The 21,186-nt window shown below is 49.3% G+C and overlaps 1 protein-coding gene across 1 annotated transcript; it reads left to right on the forward strand.

Moving 5' to 3' along the window:
- The first annotated feature begins 300 nt into the window (after positions 1–300).
- WFDC2 (WAP four-disulfide core domain 2) lies at positions 301–5,705 on the forward strand. Its single transcript, XM_021689231.1, has 4 exons — positions 301–408; positions 980–1,123; positions 3,095–3,247; positions 5,546–5,705. Exons 1-3 carry the CDS (start codon positions 330–332, stop codon positions 3,244–3,246), a joined length of 375 nt encoding a protein of 124 aa, XP_021544906.1. The 5' UTR covers positions 301–329; the 3' UTR covers position 3,247; positions 5,546–5,705.
- Positions 5,706–21,186: the final 15,481 nt, after the last annotated feature.

The raw sequence follows: 21,186 nt of genomic DNA on the forward strand, positions 1-21,186 counted from the left end.
CGGAGACCCAGGAGGCCACCGCAGCCCTGCGCTCAGGCCCCAGGGGGGAGGAGAGAGCAGAGGAGTGGACAAGGGTCCGGCTGCAGCTGGTCGAGCTGCGCCAGGCCTGGAAGCTGCTCAGGTTCCTGGTTCCCACCCGGGCCAAGAGTGACACCTGATCCCAGGGGATTGTGAAATGGCCTGAGGTGGCAGCCAACCCGCGGTGGCCCCTGAGCCCCCTCCGCGCCCGCCGGCGCGGCCCCACCCCTACCCCACGCCCCTCGAGCGCGTGGTTAAATCCCGGCATCCGGGTGGCGGCTCACACCTGCACCCCGCCCCAGCGCAGCACCATGCCCGCCAGCCACCCGGGTCCTCTCGCCGTCGCTCTCCTCCTCGGCCTGCTGCTGCTCGGCCTCCCCCGAGTCCCAGGTGAGCGGGGCGGGGACAGCCCTGGCGCCCAGAGGGGCCGCTCCAGGAGCGCCAGGACAGGGCCCGGCCAAGGCGCACGTAGCCTCTCTGGGAGCTGGAGAATTGGGGATTCCTGGGGCAGAAGTGGGGAGACCCATGAAGACTAAAATTTGAGGATTCCGTGGTTCCTGAAGGTGGTGACCCTTAGAGCTTAGGGTGTGGGGTCCAATGTGCTGGAGGAGGGGGAGACCACTGAAGGCTGAAATTTGGAGCAGAGGCTCTGTGCTAAAGGTGGAGACTTGGTGGCCGGTGGGGGGACCCTCTGCCTAGACGTCGGAAGCTCCTGGATGTTCAGCTCTGTGGGGCTCCCCTAAAGATTGAGGGATCTGAGGATGAGGGTTAGGTAACCCCCCGTACTTCCAGGTGTCGGGGCCCCCAGGCCTGGAGGTGGGGCCCTCTGAAAGCTGTAAGGGGGGCGCCCAGGGCCAGAGACTGAGATATCCTTGGAGCTTGAGATCTGCGGCCCTGGGAGCAGGAGGTGGGCGTCCTCCGGGACTGGGGCCCCGCGCCCCACTGACCGTGCGCCTCCCAGGCGGAGAAGCGGAGAAGAAAGGCGTGTGCCCCCAGCTACAGGCAGACCTGAACTGCACGCAGGAGTGCCTCTCCGACGCCCAATGTGCCGACAACCTCAAGTGCTGCCAGGCTGGCTGCGCCACCATCTGCCACCTGCCCGACGGTAACCCCGGGGCGCCCAGGGCGGGGCGGGGAAGGGCGCGGTGGGCTGGAGGAGGCAGAGCGCCGGGATCGGGGCACAGGGCCCCCAGCCAACCCCAGGGAGCCCTGAAGAGTCGAGGCGGATGGAACCAGATCTGCCGCGTGCTTCCTCGCGGGACCCCGGGGAGCCAAAGGCGTCGCTGAAGCTCAGCCAGGGGGGTGGGGGGTGGGGGGGGGGAGGAGGTCCCCCACCCTTGGCTGGATTCCATTCCCTGGTGCGTGACGGGCTTCCGGGCAAGCACCAGCCGGGACGGTGTTCCCGGAGGTCAAGGCACCCGTTTCACAGGTTCCTCCCTGGCGGGTTGGAGCCGCGGGGAAGCCCGGGGTTGGCGAGCAGATTGGCTCCCAAGACCTGGGGCACCCAGCCCTCTCGGAGTCCCTCCCCTGGGGCCTCCCGCAGCTCTGGGGGAAGGACTTGGAGCGCCTGGCCTAGCAAGACTCCCCGGATTCCTCTGTCCAGACGGAAAGAGACTTTACACATTAAGGAGAGCGCCCAGCCTATCCTAAAGATGTGGTTGTGAATGTCAGAACAGAAAGGCTCTTGCCCAACGGCACCCGTCACTCCATGGTTCGACGGGAGTCATAGTGAGGTGCTTCAACTTTTGCCCCTTCTGGAAGGCTGGTTAGAAGGAAATCAGGACTCCTCCCTGAACACCCCTCCTCTCTTCCTGTATTTAAAACAATCTCTTCCACTCTAAATATTGAGAGCGAGAACTATGCGAAAGCGCTGGTGGTCCACAAAAGGTCCTTGGTAGAGCTCACTCTCTCCCCCAGGCTATGGGGACGCTCATCAGAGCAGGGGGTGGCCTTAGACAACATGAAATTCAAGCTTCTCATTTTTCACAGGGAAAAACTGAGGACTAGAGGCAGGGATATGACCTGGGGCACCAAGCTGTTGTGATTACTGGTCTTTAGCCAGAATACAGCCCCAGGGATTTTCCCTCTCTGTTATTTCTCCCAAGATGCCAGTAGGTGCTGGGATGGTTTGTAACTAGAGACCTCAGACTTAGGAGCCAGGAGGTGGGAGGCAGAGGGCAGCTGCTGGGTCTGGAGGCTTCTAATCGAGCACAGAGAGGAGGATCAGAAGGAGAGGTGAGGACTGAGAAAGAAAGAGAGAGGCAGACAGACAGATGAGTAAGGTGGAGGGGGACAGAAGGCATGCCTACTGTTAGGTGCAGTCTTTGCTTTTTTTTTTGGTCTCAGATGGACAGACTGAGGCAGGAAGAGGGATGGGGCCAGATGGCTTCCTGAACTAGAATCTTAGTTCTGCCTATCTGCTAGCTGTGTGATCCTCAGCAAGTTGCTTTACGTCTCTGAGCCTCTGCTTTCTCGTCATCAAAATGGGAATGATAATCCCAAACTTTGTGGGACTGACATGGGGGCTAAATGAAATAACACACAGAAAGTATCTCTGTAGAGAGTAGATCCTCTGTCCACAGTGGCGTGTTTTGTCAGTAAGACGTTCCTGATTCCCTTTCGTCCTGGGGAAGCCCAGTGTCCAGACCTCCTGCCCTTTTCAAGGGAATGATTTCTCTGTGCTAGGAAGTCAGCCACTCCTGTCCTGTGCAGCTGATCAGCCAGTTCTGTGCCTGTGTTTGACCTTTGGCTGGGCTTGCTCTTGGGGCTCCTGGGAATTGAGCCCAGCTCCCTTATCCTTGACCCAGGAAGTGTGTGTGTGTAAATGGACGGTCACAGACTGGGCTCAGGTCTTGGTTTTACTTCTACCAGCGGTGTGGTGTTGGGTCATTCCAAAATCAAGGACGGAGGGAGGAGGAGGGGCTTGCGGGTGGTTTTCCTAGGCGCCCCCAAGATCAAGCCCAGCAGGCAGCTGTCCACTTTGTGACACGGGGAGGGTGGTGGGAGATCATGTTGTGGACAAGTGTTCATCTGGCATCCTCTCTGCCCGCTTCCCCTTGCTCCTTTTTCTCTCCAGAAAAGCAGGGTTCCTGCCCCAAGGTGAACACTGACTTCCCCCAGCTTGGCCTCTGCCGGGACCAGTGCCAGGTGGACAGCCAGTGTCCTGGCCTGTTGAAATGCTGCTACAATGGTTGCGGGAAGGTGTCCTGTGTCACTCCTGTCCTCTGAGGTAGGTGGGGGGCGAGAGCGGAGGGGAAGTGCCAGGATGTCTCGCTGTAAAGGCGGTTGAAAAGGAGGGCCTGGGCGAACAGACCTCTGCTCACTATCTGTCCGTTTCTTTGCTTTCATGCCCTCAACACATCTCTGTTGAGCATCTGTCGTGCGCGGTGCACTGCTCTGGGTACTGAGGATGATCCATGAGTGAGCGAATCACACACAGATTTCTCTCGGATGGGGTTTATGTGCTAACGGACGATAAAGAAAAAGACATAAGCGAGTATATTCTGTAGAATGTTCAAGGGAGGAAAGTGTCCTGGAGGAAAAGGAAACAGAAGGGGGATGGGAGTGCTGGGGTGGGGGTGGGCCAGGGTGGGCAGGAGGCAGGGTTGCCATTTTTGTGTTTGTTCGTTACAGGGACCCTCAGGGAAGGCCCTACCCAGAAGACAGCATTTGAGCACAGACTTGCCAGAACTTGAGGGAGGGGGCTGTGAGGGTGTCTGGGGCGGGGGGGTGCGTTACAGGTGAGGGCCCGCAGATACAAAAGCAGGAGTGTCCTTGCTGTTTCAGGAAAAGCCAGGAAGCTGGAAGGGAGCAGGGAGAACACAGAGGAAGGTCAAGGGTAAGTGGAGCAGCTCCTGAGGGGCCTGAGAGGTCACTATAGGACTTTGGTCTTGACCCAGAGATGTTGCCTCCATGGAAATGGACATCCTCGGGCTTAGATTTGAAAAGCGTTGCTCTGGCTGCTGGGTGGAGAGTAGACTGTTGGGGGGCAGGGGCAGAGGCAGGAGACCAGCTGGGAGGCTCCTGTGGGAGGCCCCGGAGAGATGACAGACCAGGGAGCCAAGTGGCTGGGTTTCGGACATACGTGAAGGTAGATGGGACCGTATTTGCTGATGAATTGGGCTGTGAGGGAAAGAGAAGATTCACTCTGTTTCCTTAGCGGGCACCCAGAAAGTCATCAGTGGGAGGAGCAGCTGTGTCCCGAGAGGGGACCGTGGCCAGTGGCTGGAGGGGGAGGGGAGGTGGGAAGCTCTTTGCACGTGGCCAGTGGGAGGCTGAAGACTGGCTTTTCAGGACATGTGTGGCAGGCAGCAAATGTGTATTCGAAGTGTGCTGAGCCCGTGCTCCGTGGCGGGCTGGGGCTGTGTTCGGCCACCTCTGCTGGTTCTGTCCCTGCAGGGGAAGGATTGTGGAGCCTCTCTTCCCCTGCCTGCAACTAGAAATAAAACAATACTAAGTCCTAGAGTAAGTGTGAGTAAGTCAAGAAATACAAGACCCAAAGCACATGTTTGGTTGGCCCATTGGGAGATCCAGCGCTGTGCCAAGGTCTCTGTGTCAGGTGCTGGGACAGAAGGGGACCACGGCCCTTCCTCACAGAGCAGCCCCGTGGCTGAAGCGGGGACACTCCCAGGGAGGGAAGGGCTGAGTGCTGTGGGAGCAGAGGAGGAAAACCTCATGGGGTGGGAGGGGTGGGGCGGTGGTGGGAGAGAGCAGGCTTGGCAGAGGGATGACCCTGGGCCCGTCCTCGAGGATAGACCGAAGGTCGGTACTGCGGTGACACAGGAGGAACAGGAACCCGGGAGCGCCCTCTGGTCGAAATATTGTTGATCGTGGGCTAGGGTGATAAGCCCTCAGCCCAGGGACTGACAGGTCACTGGTGGGACCGAGTATTGCACAGATGGGAAGACCGAGACCACCAAGAGGGGAGGAAGTGCCCCATGCCCCGTGGTTGCCATTTCAAGGGGTCCTTTCAGTGCCTGAGCGGGAACCACGGTCTCCCGAGGGCCCAGAGCTCTCCAGCGATGCCAGCCACCCCTTGCCTCCCTGAGAGCCAGCAGCATGGCTGGACTTCGTGGCCAGGAAGACCCGGATTCAGACTTCAGCTCTGACACTTACCTAGCTTTTACCTCCCTGAGCTGCAATCATTATGCTTATAAAATGGGATCAATAGGATCTCCTTGACCAGCTAATCCCAGTTTACCCTAAGAACGGAGGCACAGCAGAACCTCCTGGTGGTAGAGGGACTCGTAGGGAGGCGAATGACGATGGTCCCTCAGGAAGGCCACAGCAGTCGGTTGGGCTGTGGTGACCTAGGTAGGTCCCAGGACGGTCTGAAGCAGAGGAGGTGAGTCTAGGATCTGCAGAGATGTGCAGGCAGAGCCCCCAGGCCTCAGGAAGGTGTGGCTTTGCTCGTGTGTAGTGGAAAGGGAGAGCAGGGGAGCTTTGGTCCAGAATTTAAGCTCCAGGTCCTCTTGGCTAGTATTTTGGATATTGTCGTTGATGTATTAATATGATTTTCTTCCTCCAGCTCCAGCCACCACAGCCCAAGGAGTGGGGGAGTGGAAGTTTCTGCCCGGCCTTGCCTGGCTCCTGCCCAGCTACCGTCCCCTCTTTCTGGCCGCTGTATTCCCTCCAGAGCTGAGCACTGCTTCTTCCTTTTCCAGCCAATAAAGTGACCGCTTCCAGCACTGGGTGCAGGGCATGGCCTCCATTCTTAATCGTTCTGTCCCTGCCTCCCCTGACTCTGGGTTGAGGTGGGGCGCCCAGGTCATCTGGGCATGAAGTCCAGGGCGGGATCAACTCTGAAACAATGAACATACATTCAGGGCTCGGCTTGCATAGTAGCACTTTTCCCGGGAGGTTGGGGGTTACCCTTTCCCTGCGAAGGAGATGGAAGAGAGAACAGGCTCAGAGACAGGTGGAATGCTTCCAAAGTCACTCCCATTCATTGCCGGGGGCTTGAAAACAGCAGTGGGACCCAGGGCTGGGAGATTTGTTTGTGAGATCTCCCTGAGCCACAACAACCCTCCCTGTGGCTGATGACAGTCCGAGTTCTAGAGCAGGAGTCCACCAGGTGACTTGCTTGCAGCCACATGGGTAGAAAGTGGCAAAGCCGGGGTGCTTTGACTGGTTGTTGGTTCTGTTTTTTTAAAGATTCTATTCATTTATTCGAGAGAGAGAGCACGAGTGGGGGGGGGAGGGGCAGAGGGAGAGGGAGAAGCAGGCTCCCCTACTGAACAGAGAGCCTGACGTGGGGCTCTATCCCAGGACCCAGAGATCATGACCTGAGCTGGAGGTAGATGCTTAATCATCTGAGCCACGCAGGCGCCCCTGGTTGTTGAGTTTTTATTTTTTTTTAAGATTTTATTTAGAGTGAGTGGGGGAGGGGCAGAGGGAGAGGGAGAGAGAGATTCCCAAGCCCACTCCCTGCTGAGTGCAGAGCCCGACAAGGGCCTCAATCTCATGGCCCCGAGATCATGACCTGAGCTGAAAACAAGAGTCAGGGGCCCCTAGTTGTTGGTTTTTAAATCAAACTGTTATTTTGTAGAAATAATACAGTCACATGGACCAAAATTCAAAAGGTTAAAAAACAAAACAATGGAAAGGGTCCTTCAAGCTTACCCCCCGCCTCCCAGCCCCTAGCTGTCTTTTATGGGTGACACCAAATCTACCAGTTTCTTGTGTGTTCTTTCAGAGACCTAGCTTGGTCTCAGTCCTCATATCTCCTCTCTTGCTCTCTCTCTTCCTCTTCTCCTGTTTCCCCGTTATCCCTTTCTCTATACTGTCTCTTCCCCTTGTTCTCTATCCCTCTATCCCTCTAAGTTCCCCCATCGCCTCTTTTTCTGGCCCTCCTCCATGTCCCTCTCCCTTTATCCCCTTCTCTCAATGTTCCTCTGCCCACCCCAGAACAGCTTTTCCCTCCTCCTCTGCTCCACGCACCGTGGGATGAGAGAGGTCAGGGCAGCTTGAGGGCGATGGTCTGGAGACAGAAAACCTTGGTGGCTTGGTGTTTGGCTGGCTTATCTTTCTCATCCTCTTGTGGGTCCCTGCTCCAGGCCATGAGCCAGGCAAGACCCCAAGGCTCCCTCCATCCCCCCCCCCCCCCCCCGCCCTCGATGCCAGGTGAATGAGTCTTCGGATGCAAGTGACGGTGCTCGGTGCATAAGCTGCCTCTTGGCGATAGATGGCAGTGTAGTTTTCCCTTTTCTGATTTCTGTCCCTGCCCACGCTTGGGTTCCGCCTCCGCGCCCCCCCCCCCCCCCGCCCTTGCAGGCAGCCCCAAAGGCATCTGGCGATGGGCTCGGTAGCGCTGTTAGGGACCAAATGTGTGGCTGCCGTTCCCTCCACTTGCCTCATCTTCCCCAGGTTTGCCCTCGGAGACAACCCTGGGCAGAGCTCTGTCTAACTCAGGCAGGGCATACCTTTTGTATGCACTTCATTATTCCCCCACCATCACCCACTCTGCAAACCTTTAGCACTCATGCTGTTCCTCTCCCTAACACTCCAGGGCTACCCACTGATCAGGGCTAGCAGGTGAATTTGCTACTCCCAGTTTAACTCAAGAAACAAAGTGCCAGCAGTGGAATAGCAGACATGGTGGGGGAGGTTTTACCGCATGAGAAGGCTGCTCAGGACCACCCTGAGTAGGGGTCCGAGGGAGTTGGATCCTCAGGCCCTCCACCAGAACCCTGAGAGGGGGTGGGACTTTTTCAAGGGGGCCCTGGCCCAGCGGCGTCCTGGGGAATATAAAGTGGGGGAGAACCAGGGGTGGAGGTTACCAAGGGTCCCAGTGATGAACAGGAAGAATCTGCTGGAAAAGGAGGGTTGAGGGATGGAGTGGGTCAGGTGAGAAAATGGGTGGGTTTGGAGGAGACCCCGGCCGAGGACATTTCTTTGATCAACTTTGGTCGCTGAGTGGCTGCCGCACGTTGGGGACTCTGTGGGTCTTTGGTGGAGGAGTGGGAAGAGGAAGGAAGAAAGGGGCTGCTCTGAATTGGTCCCTTCCTCCTTTGGAGGATGGCTCCCATGGCCAGGAATCCTGGTAGATTGCTGGCTCCAGATGGGAGTGTCATCCTCGTGGCACCTCCTAGAGCCCCTCATTCTGGCCACAGCTCCAGAATTCAGGACTCTCCCATCTCCAACCAGACTCTCCCATCTCCAACAGCAGACGGCTTTGCTGATGCCTTTACGTCCCGTCTCCGGTCCAGAGGGCTGTGTGTGATAACACCCACGTGGAAACAAGCCTCTGTTTTACAGGGAAGTTCAGGTTTGCATTTGGAGGGATAATAGAAAGTTACATAAAAAATGAAGTTCTAAAGACAGACCAGTAGAGGGTAACCCTGCCTGAGGAATAGCATAAGCAGAGGCATTCACTCATTCAGTAAATATTTATTGAGCACCTCTGTTGTAGGTGGTAGGGATTTGGTACCAAGAGTGTGTGTGTGTGTGTGTGTGTGTGTGTGTGTGTATAGTGGGGGGGACAGTCAATAAATGAATGAACCCACACATGTATACCATGGCAGGTGGTAACATAAAGATGGGTAAGAGGACCAGGGAGTCCAGGGGATGGGGTAGGGGTGGGGGTTGGTTACTTCACAGAGGGTATTCATTAAGCGGCATTCAAGTACTGAGTTGAGTGAAGGAGGACATGAGCCATGTGACAATCTGTGGGAAGAGCTGTCCAGGCCCAGGAAACTTCCAGGGCTAAGGACCTGAGGTCAGAGTGTGCCCTGGGTATTTGAGGATTGTCCAGGGTGCTAACGGGGTTGGAATAAAGGAGCGGTCAGGGGCCCGAGGGGAGATGAGCTCAGAGAGGTAGTGTGGGCACCGATTATAGAGGACATTGTGGTCACTGCAAGGACTTTACCTTTTATTCTAGGGAATTTAGGAGCTATGAGAGGGGTTTGAGCAGAGATGCGATCTGACTTGTGTTTGAAAGATCCTTCTGGTTGTTATATTAAGAATAGACTCTAGGGGGCGCCTGGGTGGCTCAGTTGGTTAAGCGACTGCCTTCGGCTCAGGTCATGATCCTGGAGTCCCGGGATCGAGTCCTGCATCGGGCTCCCTGCTCAGCAGGGAGTCTGCTTCTCCCTCTGACCCTCCCCTCTCTCATGTACTCCCTCTCTCTCATTCTCTCTCTCAAATAAAAATAAATAAAATCTTAAAAAAAAAAAAGAATAGACTCTAGGGGGCGATGTGGGAACAGGGAGAGCAGTTATACCACCGCAGGGAAAAAATGTCTTTTTGTTCTTGCTTTTTTTTTTTTTTTTTTTTTAATTTTATTTATTTATTTGACAGAGAGAGCGAGAGAGGGAACACAAGCAGGGGGAGTGGGAGAGGGAGAAACAGGCTTCCCGCCGAGCAGGGAGTCCGATGTGGGGCTTGATCCCAGGACCCTGGGATCATGACCTGAGCCGAAGGCAGACGCTTAACGACTGAGCCACCCAGGCGCCCCATCAAAGCAGGTTTTTTAAAAAGATTTTATTTATTTGAGAGAGACAGCACAAGCAGGAGGGAAGGGCAGATGGACAGGGAGAAGCAGACTCCCTGCTGAGCGGGGAGCCCGAAGCAGGGCTCCATCCCAGGACCCGGAGATCATGACCTGAGCCGAAGGCAGACGCTTAACCCACTGAGCTGCCCAGGCACCCCTCAAAGCAGTTTTGAGTTCTACATCAGAGATCATGAATAAGCCAATGGAGAGGCTTCTGTGCTCCAAATCACTCAGCCAACCCAGGTACCTACCCATGAGTCTATGTAGATTGCTACCTGGAGTTTGGCTGACATGGGTCCTGTGGGCACCCAGGCCAGGGGGAGCCCTGCCTACTGACTGGAACACCAGCCTCCCATTCGTGAGCTGTTGTTTTCAGACTGACTGCACCTGCCTTCCATCACCTCTACCCCTAGTGCCAAGATCCGGCCCATAATCCTAAAACTAACCCTATCTAACCCATAAGAAACCAGAGGCTTCAGATTGTTCATCCCATGAAAAATTTCCAGAGGGGCGTTTACAGTGTGAAGGGCACAAGCTCTGGGGACAGAGCAGCCCTGGGGGGGGGTCCCATCTTTGTGTGTAATGAGCTCACCCCAACAGGTCTGGTCTGACTGGGTCCTGGGGTTGATGTCCCAGCGGTGGGGAGCATACAGAGACCTCTGAGTCTAGGACCTCTCCGTTCTGCAAGCAGGACCTACAACTGTTATGCTGCTCGTGGCTGAGGGGGTCGCTGCAGCTCCCCCCAAGTACGTTGCACAGCTGAGCAAACCAGATCCTCACCAACAGGCTGCAGCACTGAGTGGAAGGTTAGCGTTCGGTCAGCTGTCACTCTAGTCCTAAGCTTGTCTCACCCTCTCACTTTATTTTCAACAGGGTCAGGAGGTGAAGTATTTGTTGTGTTTGCAGTATGATTATTTCACGAGTTAGTTTCCCGAAGATGCATCCATGGGCAGGGCAGAAGGGCAGGCAACAGCCACAGGAGCATTGGGGCATCAGTTCAGGATTGGTGGTGGTGGGGGGGGGAGGCTTATGTCACTAGAAGCAAGAACAAAGGGGCACCTGGGGGGCTCAGTCGTTAAGCGTCTGCCTTTGGCTCAGGTCATGATCCCGGGGTCCTGGAATCGAGCCCCGCATCTTTTTTAAAAACTGCTTTGAAATAGAACAAATCCCTCAACATATTAATATGCCAATGAGGTGCATATCCACGATCACAGGCCAGTTCTCCAGCTGTCTTGGGGAATTCCCATTCCCTGTAGTTCACATGCACAGTTGCCTTGTTTCTGTCACTTTGGCCTGCGGTTTCATGGGACACTATCTATGTCCCCCCCTCCCGGTAGCTCTGATGTGGTTGGGTTCTCCTTGCCTTTTCTTTTTTCTTTTTTTTAAGCTTTATTTTATTCTTTTCTTTCAACTTTTACTTTTTTTTTTTTTAAATGACCCCAGCCGAAGGCAGACGCCCAACGACTGAGCCACCCAGGCGCCCCTCAACTTTTACTTTTGATGTAATTTTAGACTTATGGTTACAGGATTAGTGCCGAGATTTCCTGCATACTCTATGTATATGCATCACATGTTACATTCTACCACATTTTCTTTCATTTCTTTCTCTCCCTCCACATCCCCCACAACATAGTATGTTTTTCTGTAGCACGTGAGAATAAGTTGCAGACATCTTAAATACGTCAATTTCCTAAAATAAAGGCATTCTCTTAGATAACCACAGGACCATAATGATCAAATTCAGGAAATTAACATTGATATGATATTATTATCTAATCTACAGATAGGACCGGCTATGTAACTTATGGGGCTTGGTGCTGAATGAAAATGTGGGGGCCCCTGTTCTAAAAGCTGGGGAAATGTGCCACTAAAAGTCCTTACATATAACACTTTTTCCTTTCTTGTAGAGTCTCTCTCTAGATTTGTCATAGAGCTGTTTATTTATTATTCAGTTTCACTCTCCTTCAGGCAGGAGGATACTTGTGGGGGCAGTGAAGACTCTCAGAGGTGCCCAAGGTTCCTGCCCTGACACTTGGCAGCATATCCTCGAGCATTCCACCTGCTGTTCGACTCTAGCCCTGTGCCCTAGCCGTGGGTGGGGAAATCAGTTTCCTCCTTCTACAGTTCCCGCACTCTAACCCATGGATGGGTGGTCTCCAAGGGATTGCAGTCTCTGTGCTGGATGTGCTTGGTACCTGGACTGGAGTGAGTGAGAGGTTAGCCCCCGCCGAGCGGCCTCCTGGATGCACCATGGTGCTGCCATCCCCAAACAGAGACAGTGGCTGCCATAGCCTTTCCCGAATGCCACAGGGTGTGCACACCTAACTCTCACCCCCTTGTACCCATGTCCAGGCCCCCAAAGGGGAGGTGAAGACAATGACAGATCGTGGGCTTCCCCACTAATGTGACTCAATTACCACCCCAGCCATAAGGTGGCAGGGTCAAGGGGGTGAAGGTGGAAAGGGGGACACTGGGCAGAGCCAGAATGCCAGGAGGCAGATTCGGCTGCTAAGAATCCATCCTGGGAAGGTAGCAAGAGGTGGGACAGCTTTTGAGCCAAGGCCCCATGTCCCGACAGCATGCTATACTCTCCTAACAGTCTTCACCTACAAAGCACAAATTCAAAGGTAAAATACTGAGAATATCAAGTCAGTGACCAAAGATCATTAACCTCAGGTACAGGGTCTTCCTGAGTACAGGGCCTGATGTGGCTTAGTTGCACACCCATGAAGTCTGTCTCTAGAACTTACCCAGATTTCACCAATTGTTTCAATAATGTCCTTTATAGGAAAAGAAAATTCTGGATCCTGCTTTGAATTCAATTGTCTTTAATCTTCTTTAATCCAGAACAATTCCTTGATTTTTTTTTTAATTTGTGATGCTGACATTTTGGAACATCACAGGCAAGTTATATTACAGAATGTCCCTCAATCAAACTTATCTGATATTTTCTCACGATTAGATTCACGCTATGCATTTTTGGCAGTAATACTACGGAAGAGATAGAGTGTTCTTTGTGGTGTATCATCAGGAGGCACGTGATGTTGATTTGTTTTGTTGAGTGATGATGTTAACTTTGATTACTTGAGTAAGGTGGTATCTGCCAGGATTCTCCACTATCAAGTTCCTGTTCTCCCCCTTGTAAGAAATAAGTTATCCATGGGAAGATGCTTTGTAGCTCTGTAGATATCATTTTGCTTCTCAAAATTTTACTCACTAGTTTTAATATCCATTGATGATTCTTGCCAGATTCAGTGATTATTGAATGGTTGCTAAACAATGGTTTTTCTCATTCTATCCTTTACTGAGCTCCTTCTGGCTTCCCATCTCTCCAGTGCGAGGGTTGGGGATTGTGTTCTAGCTACTGTCCTGAGTCCAGGGACAGGCTGGGAATGGGGAGTAAACTTTCTTGGCGTTTTTGGGATCTCTCCTCTGAGTTTTGGTTCTATGCCAGGGTTTACTCCTTGTAGTTAGTGGAGTATCCTACTCTCAAGAAGGATTTACCCACCTGTTGGGACAGAGCTTGGGATTCTGCTTGCTCTATATCATCCCATCCCGCCCAAGATCTCTCCACTGTAGCTATGTGCTCACCTGCACATCAAAAGAGAAAAGCACAAGGTGCCTTTGAATGTGCCTTTATGAATAGCTCAAGTAGGGAAGATTTCTCGAGGGCTTCCACTAAATCTCTTCCCTCCAAACTGATCTCCCAATCTTAGATGTATTTAATGCTTTGTCTCTAGTTTTAGCTTATTGCTTGCGGTGACGCACTCCCAGCTGTTGCATTCTGCATCCTGCTCTGCCTTTCTCCCAGCTCAGCAGGATAAGTGGTTATCCCTGCTGGTGTCAGCCATTTCTATTGAGGTCCTACAGGAGCAGGTGGGGGCTTTTACTCTTGAGGGTTCTTTCATAACTTATTCCTGGGCCGTCTACTCTCAGCTCTTGGTTTTATTGTCTCCGGTTTGGGAACTGTTCTGAGAATTCCCAGGTGTGAGAGGTCTCATCTTTTTCAGCATTGTTTCTCCACATTTTGTATCACAATTCACCCGACTCTTACTTTTACTTCTAAAAGTGCAGTGTTTCCTCTCCTGTCAGTCTAGACCCTCCCAAGAGGGAATTAGATGTACAAGAGATTTACTGGGGAAGCACCACGAAGGATAAATAGGGGCAGGAGAAGGCGAGCCCTCAGATGGAGAAGGGGGGGGGTCTCACACTAGTGAAAGGAGGTGGGAGGGCAGGGGGTTTGGGCAGAAAGTCTCTGATTGTAGCTCAGTTCTAAGAAGGCTGGTCCGGACCAGTGGGAAATCTTGGTTGCTTATTAGGGGAGTCCTCTATCTCATAGGGATAGGTCTGCTCTAGGATCCCCACTGATCTCAGTTGTTGGCAGGAAGCAGCCTGGGGGAACACAACCTTGATTCAAACAAGATGGAGGACCCAGAGGCGTGGCAACTGGGCTGTCAGTCAATTGTGTTTCCTGCAGCCAGTTCTCCTGAAGGAGATCAGAGCTTTCCTCCCTCCCTCCCTGCTTCCTGCATTTTTCCTCCCTCCCTCCCTTCCTGCCTTCCTGCCTTCCCTCCATAATTCAGAGATGATGAGAATCATAGCATTGATTCATAGCATAAAACCTTAACTCTGGGGGCGCCTGAGTGGCTCAGTCGTTAAGCGTCTGCCTTCGGCTCAGGTCATGATCCCAGGGTCCTGGGATCGAGCCCCGCATTAGGCTCCCTGCTCCTCAGGAAGCCTGTTTCTCCCTCTCACACTCCCCCTGCTTGTGTTCCTGCTCTCGCTCTCTCTCTGTGTCAAATAAATAAATAAAATCTTAAAAAAAAAAACCAAAAACCTTAACTCTGAAAAATAAATCCCAGGTCTTTCCTTTCCTCTATGGTTTAATTTCTTTTTTTTTTTTAATTTTATTTTATTTACGCAAACAATGAATCATGGAACACTACATTAAAAACTAATGATGTACTCTATGGTGACTAACATAATAAAATAAAATTATGGTATAATTTCTTTTTGTTGTTGTTGTTGTTTTTAATTTAATTTTATTATGTTATGTTAATCACCATACATTACATCATTAGTTTTTGATGTAATGTTCCATGATTCATTGTTTGCGTATAACACCCAGTGCTCCATTCAATATGTGCCCTCTTTAATACCCATCACCAGGCTAACCCATCCTCCCACCCCCCTCTCCTCTAGAACCTTCAGTTTGTTTCTCAGAGTAAATTATGGTATAATTTCTATGAAACTAACCAACAAGTATTTGCTGAGCGCTTACTCTGCTCATGTCATTTTGCTTGGCTCAGTGTAGAGGAGAAATGTGTAAGGCAAGGTCCCTGCTTTCAACCCACAAAATGTGAACATGAAAAGGTAGAAGACAGCAGTCCCCCAATATCCCTGTGGAGTCTATCTGGAGAAGTCCAGGGGTTTTTATGGGATGGAGAGGTGAGGAGTGACTGAGCTGGTCATGGCAAAGCTATGCTTTAATGATAGCAAACTAATTAAGAACATGGGCTCTGGAGTCAGACTTTGATTCAAACACTGGCTTCACTCCTTGCCAGTTTGCTATTTGGGGCAAGTCATTTATCTTCCTGACCTTCAACTTTCTCATTTGTAAGATACAGTTATTAATAGAATCCTCCTCTTCAGGCTGTTGAGAATATTAAATGAGATAATGTATGCAAAGCACTAAGCTTGCTTCCTGGCATATCATAAGTGTTTCATAAGTGGTAGTTATTAAAATTTTAATGAGAGATATTATGTATCGAATGCTTTTAAAATGCATGTCCTCTTTGATCCAGAAATTCCACTTCTTAGAATCTCTCCTAACTAAACAATCAGAAATGTCCACAGTGATTTATTATCCTTGCATCATTATTTATTATATTGAAAAACCATAAACAATCTTAACACTTAATCATAACAGCTTGCTTTAAAAAATATGATCTAGCCATACAAGGAAAGCTCTTTAGCAATTATGTTGCAGAACATTTGATGGTATAAGAAAATCTTCACCCAATATTGTTAACTGATAAAAACAGGTTATAAATCTGCATTGATATATGCTCCTAAATGATTCTCTATCATTCTTCCCAGAAAGTTTTTTTTAAAGGCCTTGAGAAGCTTGCTACTGCCCTCGGGGGCACTTGGAAGATCTTCCTCTATCATATATGAATTGAGAAATTTTTTAAAGGTTTATTTACTTACTTAAGTAATCCCTACACCCAATGTGAGGCCCAAACTCACGACCCTGAGATCAAGAGTCCCACGCTCCCCCGACTGAGCCAGCCAAGTGCCCCTGAATTAAGAAATTTAATGAGACCCTCAATACCATGTCAAGAGGGCTATTCCCAGGGCCCACATAGCTTATTTGGCACCAAGTGGACTACTTTCTTCTTCCTGGCAATTTTTGTTTATTTTTCCATCTAAGCAACTTTTATAACATGACATCCCTCAGAACCTAGATTTGATGATGTAGGACCACTTGGGTATTTGTACTCACAAGGACCAGGCAGTATGAGCCTTGAGCTTTCCATCAGTGAACAAATATCAGGGAAGAAGAATGGGGAAGGGAAAAACCCAAGAACTGAAACTTCCAGCAGTCACTGCTGTGTGATTCAGGCCAAGTTACTCCCTGTGGCAGACAGACTTCCAACCTGGCCCCAAACAATCCCCACCTCTTGGTATGAATGCCCCTGTATACTTCCCTCCTGGAGTGTGGGCTGGACCCAGTGACTTGCTTCTAATGAGTAGTGTGGGCTAGACCCAGTGACTTGCTTCTAATGAACAGTGTTGTAATGGAAAGCGATGGGGTGGAGGAGGAGAGTGGGATGTGTATGTTGTCTTGGCAGAAAGCCTGTTATTTTGAAACCCTTTGAATAAAAGCTGTGGCTGGAAATCAGCCTTGTAGGGGAAGTTCGGGGATTCATGAAAAAGTGTAATATAGCAGTTAAGATCATAGACTTTGGAAATGGACGAACCTGGACTCAACATCCAGCTCTGCGACTTTCCAGCTGTGGGTCTTGGAAACCTTACTGTGGAAATAGTAATGGAAATAAACTAATGTTATCTGCGTTTCTTCATCTACCACAGCTTCTTTTTTTTATTTCACTTTTTTATTTTTTTCATTTTTTAATTTAAATTCAATTAGCCAAGGTATAGTATATCATTGGTTTATGATATAATGTTCAATGATTCATTAGTTGCATGTAACACCTAGTGCTCTCCACATCACATGCCCATCAGCGAATTACCCCATCCCCCCACCCACCTCCCTTTCCACAACCCTCAGTTTGTTTCCTGGAGTCAAGAGTATCATTTGGTTTGTCTCCCTCTCTGATTTCTTCCCATTCAATTCCCCCCCGCCCAACCCCTATTGTCCTCTGCACTATTCCTTATGTTCTACATATGAGTGAAACCATATGATAATTGTGTTTTTCTGATTGACTTATTTCACTAAGCATAATACCCTCCAGTTTTGTAGGAATGCGAGCTGGTACAGCCACTCTGGAAAACAGTATGGAAGTTCCTCAGGATGTTAAAAATAGAGCTACCCTATGACCCAGGAATTGCACTACTGGGCATTTATCCCAAAGATGTAGTGAAAAGAAGGGGCACATGCACCCCAATGTTCACAGCAGCAATGTCCACAATAGCCAAACTGTGGAAGGAGACTAGATGTCCTTCAACGGATGAATGGGTAAAGAAGATGTGGTTCATGTATACAATGGAATTTTACTCAGCCATCAGAAAGGATGAATATCTATCATCTACCACAGCTTCTTAAAATGGAGTGTGCCTGCCGGTTACCTAGAAATCTTGTTACAATGCAGATTATGATTCAGTAGTTCTGGAGGGACGCCTGAAATTCTGTGTTTCTAACAAGCTCTCAGGTGACCTGGAGGCTGGCGGTCCCTGGACCACACTTGGATTAGCATGGGTACGACCTAATTTTTAGAGTCACTCTGAGGTTTATATGTATTGTTTACAAAGAGCTTAGCACAGTGTCTGGCACAATGGATGGTAGTTCTTTTTCCTTGGGCAATAGCAAGCAGCTGACTTGGATCTGAGGGGAGGACCCTGAATCAGAACAGGAGATGGAGGAGTGTGCCAAAGAAATGCTCTATCCTCAGTTCTGCCCTCCATTCCCGAGTGCAGAGGAGGTCAGGGGAAATTATAGGGCAGGCATTGCAAGGTGGAAGGAATGGCATTTTTCTTGGAAACAGGGACACCTCTGTTTCATTCTCACTCCGTGATTTTAGAGAAGTCCCTGCTCATCTTTAGCCACCATTTTCCTCTCTGAGATATGAGCTAGCTGAACCAGATGATCCCCACGTTTTCTCCTTTCCCTCCAAGTTGTAATAATTGGTGTTCCTTAAGGCAAACCAAGGGACTCCAGGACCAGGGCCCTTCACTCCTCTCCTCATGAGGCTGTGGCAAGAAGATGTTGTGTAGCTTTAGTAGATAAGGGCTTTCATGAAAACTCACTAATCTTTAAATTAAAAATGGTCCTGGGGCACCTGGCTGGCTCAGTCAGAAGAGAACGCAACTCTTGATCTCGGGGTTTTGAGTTCAAGCCCCATGTTTGGTGTAGAGATTACTTAAATAAATAAACACTTTTTAAAAAATGGTCCTAAAATCTTCAACCCCCACCCCAAATTCCCCATGCCTCTCTGGTTTCTGTTCTTTTGTCTTGTTTCACATGACTCCAGGAATTCTTTTTCTTTTCCATTGTAGGCCCTTCTGATGTCATGCGCCGGGTTTTCAGATTTACCCCTGTCTCCTTTAAAACCTCTGTCCTCCAATAGGCTAAGCAATAATTCAAACAAAGTGTGAGTGGCTGTTCACGCTTATTAATTTCCCCAGCATATTTGTGTGTATGTATGTAGTTTTAAGAGACGGTCGTGAGATTTTAAACATGTTTTTAATATTGGTAGAATTTCAGGCACAGAGATAAGTGATTTCAAGAACACAGCAGGGAGAATCAATTTGAGGGTAGAGACATGCATCTCTCGTTCACAAAAATGCCTTGTATTGCCCTAGAGCAATCCTGAGTGAGGGTTGTGGTCTTACTAGGAAGTCAGGTGTCCCTGCAAACTCTCTCACATAACTCTTTCCTCAAAAAGTTGTTGCTACTGCCATTACAGCCTCTGTAGAAAAGCTTCTCACATTTGAAAGTTTTCATGTTGTAAAACCATTGTGGCATTGAGGCCTGACAAAGGCCCATTTCCAAAGGGAGGTTGCATACATATCAGGAGCCAAAGCTGGCAAGGCCTAAAGACAGAAAGGGGTTGAGAGCGGTCAAAGCCATCACTTTCCCCTTCATAGCCCCACCTGGCCCACTTGGCCCACCCAGCTCACCTGGCCCACCCAGCCATGGTCTTATCCATCTACACGGAAGTTGAGGTTTTCACTTCTGGAAGTAGCCTGATGTGGTGAAAATCCCAGACTTGCGAATCCAGCTCACGTAAATTCAAATCTTAACCCTGCTCCTTACTATTGCATGATCATGCATCCACTCAACCTCTCCAAATCTCCATTTCTTCATTTGTGAAATTAGGGAGTTGAACTTTGTCATCTCTGTGCACCCTTCCAGATCTTACTTTCCAGGTCTGATGAGCAAGATCTCCCAGGTTCCCATGTCCTATCTCATAGTCCTTCTAGAATGATATTCCATTGTGAAAGGAGGACTGACTTGGGATCTGAGAGTGGGCTTCTGACTCAATCATTCCCTCGCTGATGGATCTTGGATAAATCACTTATGTCTTTCACATTCCATTGTTTTCACCATGAAATGGGAGTAATGTCCACATTTGAGGCTTACTGAGGGGTTAGAGATAACCAGTGGATAGCACTGATACATAGAAAAGCATCAATTAAAAAAAAATATTTTAAAAAATATATTAAAAAAAAAAGAAAAGCATCAATAAATTGTAGCTGCTCTAAATCACTCTCTGCCTTCCTTAATCAGAAGACTCTTGAGAGCAAGGATCTCATCAAACCTATTTCTGAAATATACATGCCTAACCCAGGTCTGGCTTTTAGCTCTCAGTTTATTTGTTAACAGAAATAAAGCCATGAGATCCTCTGAGGCAGGGTTACAAGTTTCTTTGTATTCTCTTTTTATATCCCTTTTATGGGAATGGTTTTATCCTTGCAATTACCCTTCAAAGTGTATATTAGGACTTCCAACTTTAGATGAAGAAACTAAGGTCAGAGAGGTGAAGTGCCTTTCCTAATGTCCTAATGTCATGCTAGAAAGTGCTGAGCCAAGAACCAAACCCAGGATAGGTAGGCTGCAAAGGCTTGCACGTTCTCAATCCATATTTGTTGTTGGAGAATGAATGGAGGGATGATCACTCCTATGGCAGAATTTCAGGCATCAAGCATCTGTCACACATGCAAGATGAAAGTTTCAAGCTCTATCTTATCCTCCTACCTGTATGGCAGACTCTAAGGTTGAAGGGATAATAAGAAAGAGACAGAATAGCTAGTCCAGTCAGGATGAGAAGCAGAGTGGGGCATGTTGTGATGTTCCTGAATATCCCAGCCTCACCGTGCCCTGGGCCTTTACAGGTGACTCTGCAAGGGGTGGAGTCCTACTTGCTTTTTAATTTTCTCAGTCCTACCTCTCTGCTCCTCCATTACATTAAACCAAAGGAAAGTTATGGGGCATCTGCATGGCACAGTTGGTTGAGCATCTGACTCTTGGTTTTGGCTCAGGTCATGACCTCAGGGTCTTGAGATGGAGCCCTGAGTCTGGCTCCGTGCTCAGTACGGAGTTTGCTTAAGACTCCTTCTCCCTCTGCCCCTCCCATCTGCATGCTCTCTCTCTCTCTCTCTCAAATAAATAAATAAATAAACTTTAGGAAAAAAACAAAGGAAAATCACTTGACCTGTTGGTTTTCTTATGGGATGAGGACAACTCTGTGCATGAGTGCATAAGTGGAAATACATATGTGCATGTGTGTGTGTTGCTGAATGCTTTACAAAAATCTGTTTTTTCACTTCCTCTCCCCCAACTAATAGTTTTCTTTTTTCTCTATTTATCTTGTTTTCTAGTCTACTCTTTATTGCTTTTGTTTATTTTTTTGTGTGTGTGAGGTTTACTCTGTTGTTCTTTTCTAACATCTTGAGTTCTGTACGTGGTTAATTGACTTACAACTTTATTCTTTTCAAATATAAACCCTTACATGAACACTTTCCCTCTAAGAACCACTTGAGCTGCATTCCACGAGTTTTTTATATGGCATCTTCATAACTGATTAGTTCTAAGACAAGAATCTATTAAGAGCTAAATTATACTGAAAGCTTTGCATACATCAGACAAGTTGATCAATAAAATGGGTTAAATCATTTGCTTTATTTTACAGAAGAAGTCACTGAAGCTCAGAGAGGCTAAATAATGTTCTCAAAACATGGAGTTGGTAAGTAGTAGGCCACAACCTAAACCCAGGTGTCTAATAGTAGGTATGCCCATCTAGTGGACTAGTACATTCTTCTTAGCAGAGGTTCTTTTCTTTTCTTTTTTTTCTTTTCTTTTCTTTTCTTTCTTTCTTTCTTTCTTTCTTTTTTTTTTTTTTTGAGAGAGAGAAAGAGAGAGAGAGTGTAAAGGGAGGGGCAGAGGGTGAGGGAGAGAAAGAATCTTAAGCAGGCTCCATGCTCAGTGCAGAGCT

Source organism: Neomonachus schauinslandi, chromosome 10, assembly GCF_002201575.2.
Source record: "Neomonachus schauinslandi chromosome 10, ASM220157v2, whole genome shotgun sequence".
Lineage (NCBI taxonomy): Eukaryota > Metazoa > Chordata > Mammalia > Carnivora > Phocidae > Neomonachus > Neomonachus schauinslandi.

Bases quoted from the DNA above. Each gene is read 5' to 3' on its own strand.
- WFDC2 (XM_021689231.1), top strand. From the start codon at position 330: ATGCCCGCCAGCCACCCGGGTCCTCTCGCCGTCGCTCTCCTCCTCGGC. The intron at 409-979 runs GTGAGCGGGGCG...TGCGCCTCCCAG, and splicing joins CGGCCTCCCCCGAGTCCCAG to GCGGAGAAGCGGAGAAGAAA. The intron at 1,124-3,094 runs GTAACCCCGGGG...TTTTCTCTCCAG, and splicing joins CATCTGCCACCTGCCCGACG to AAAAGCAGGGTTCCTGCCCC.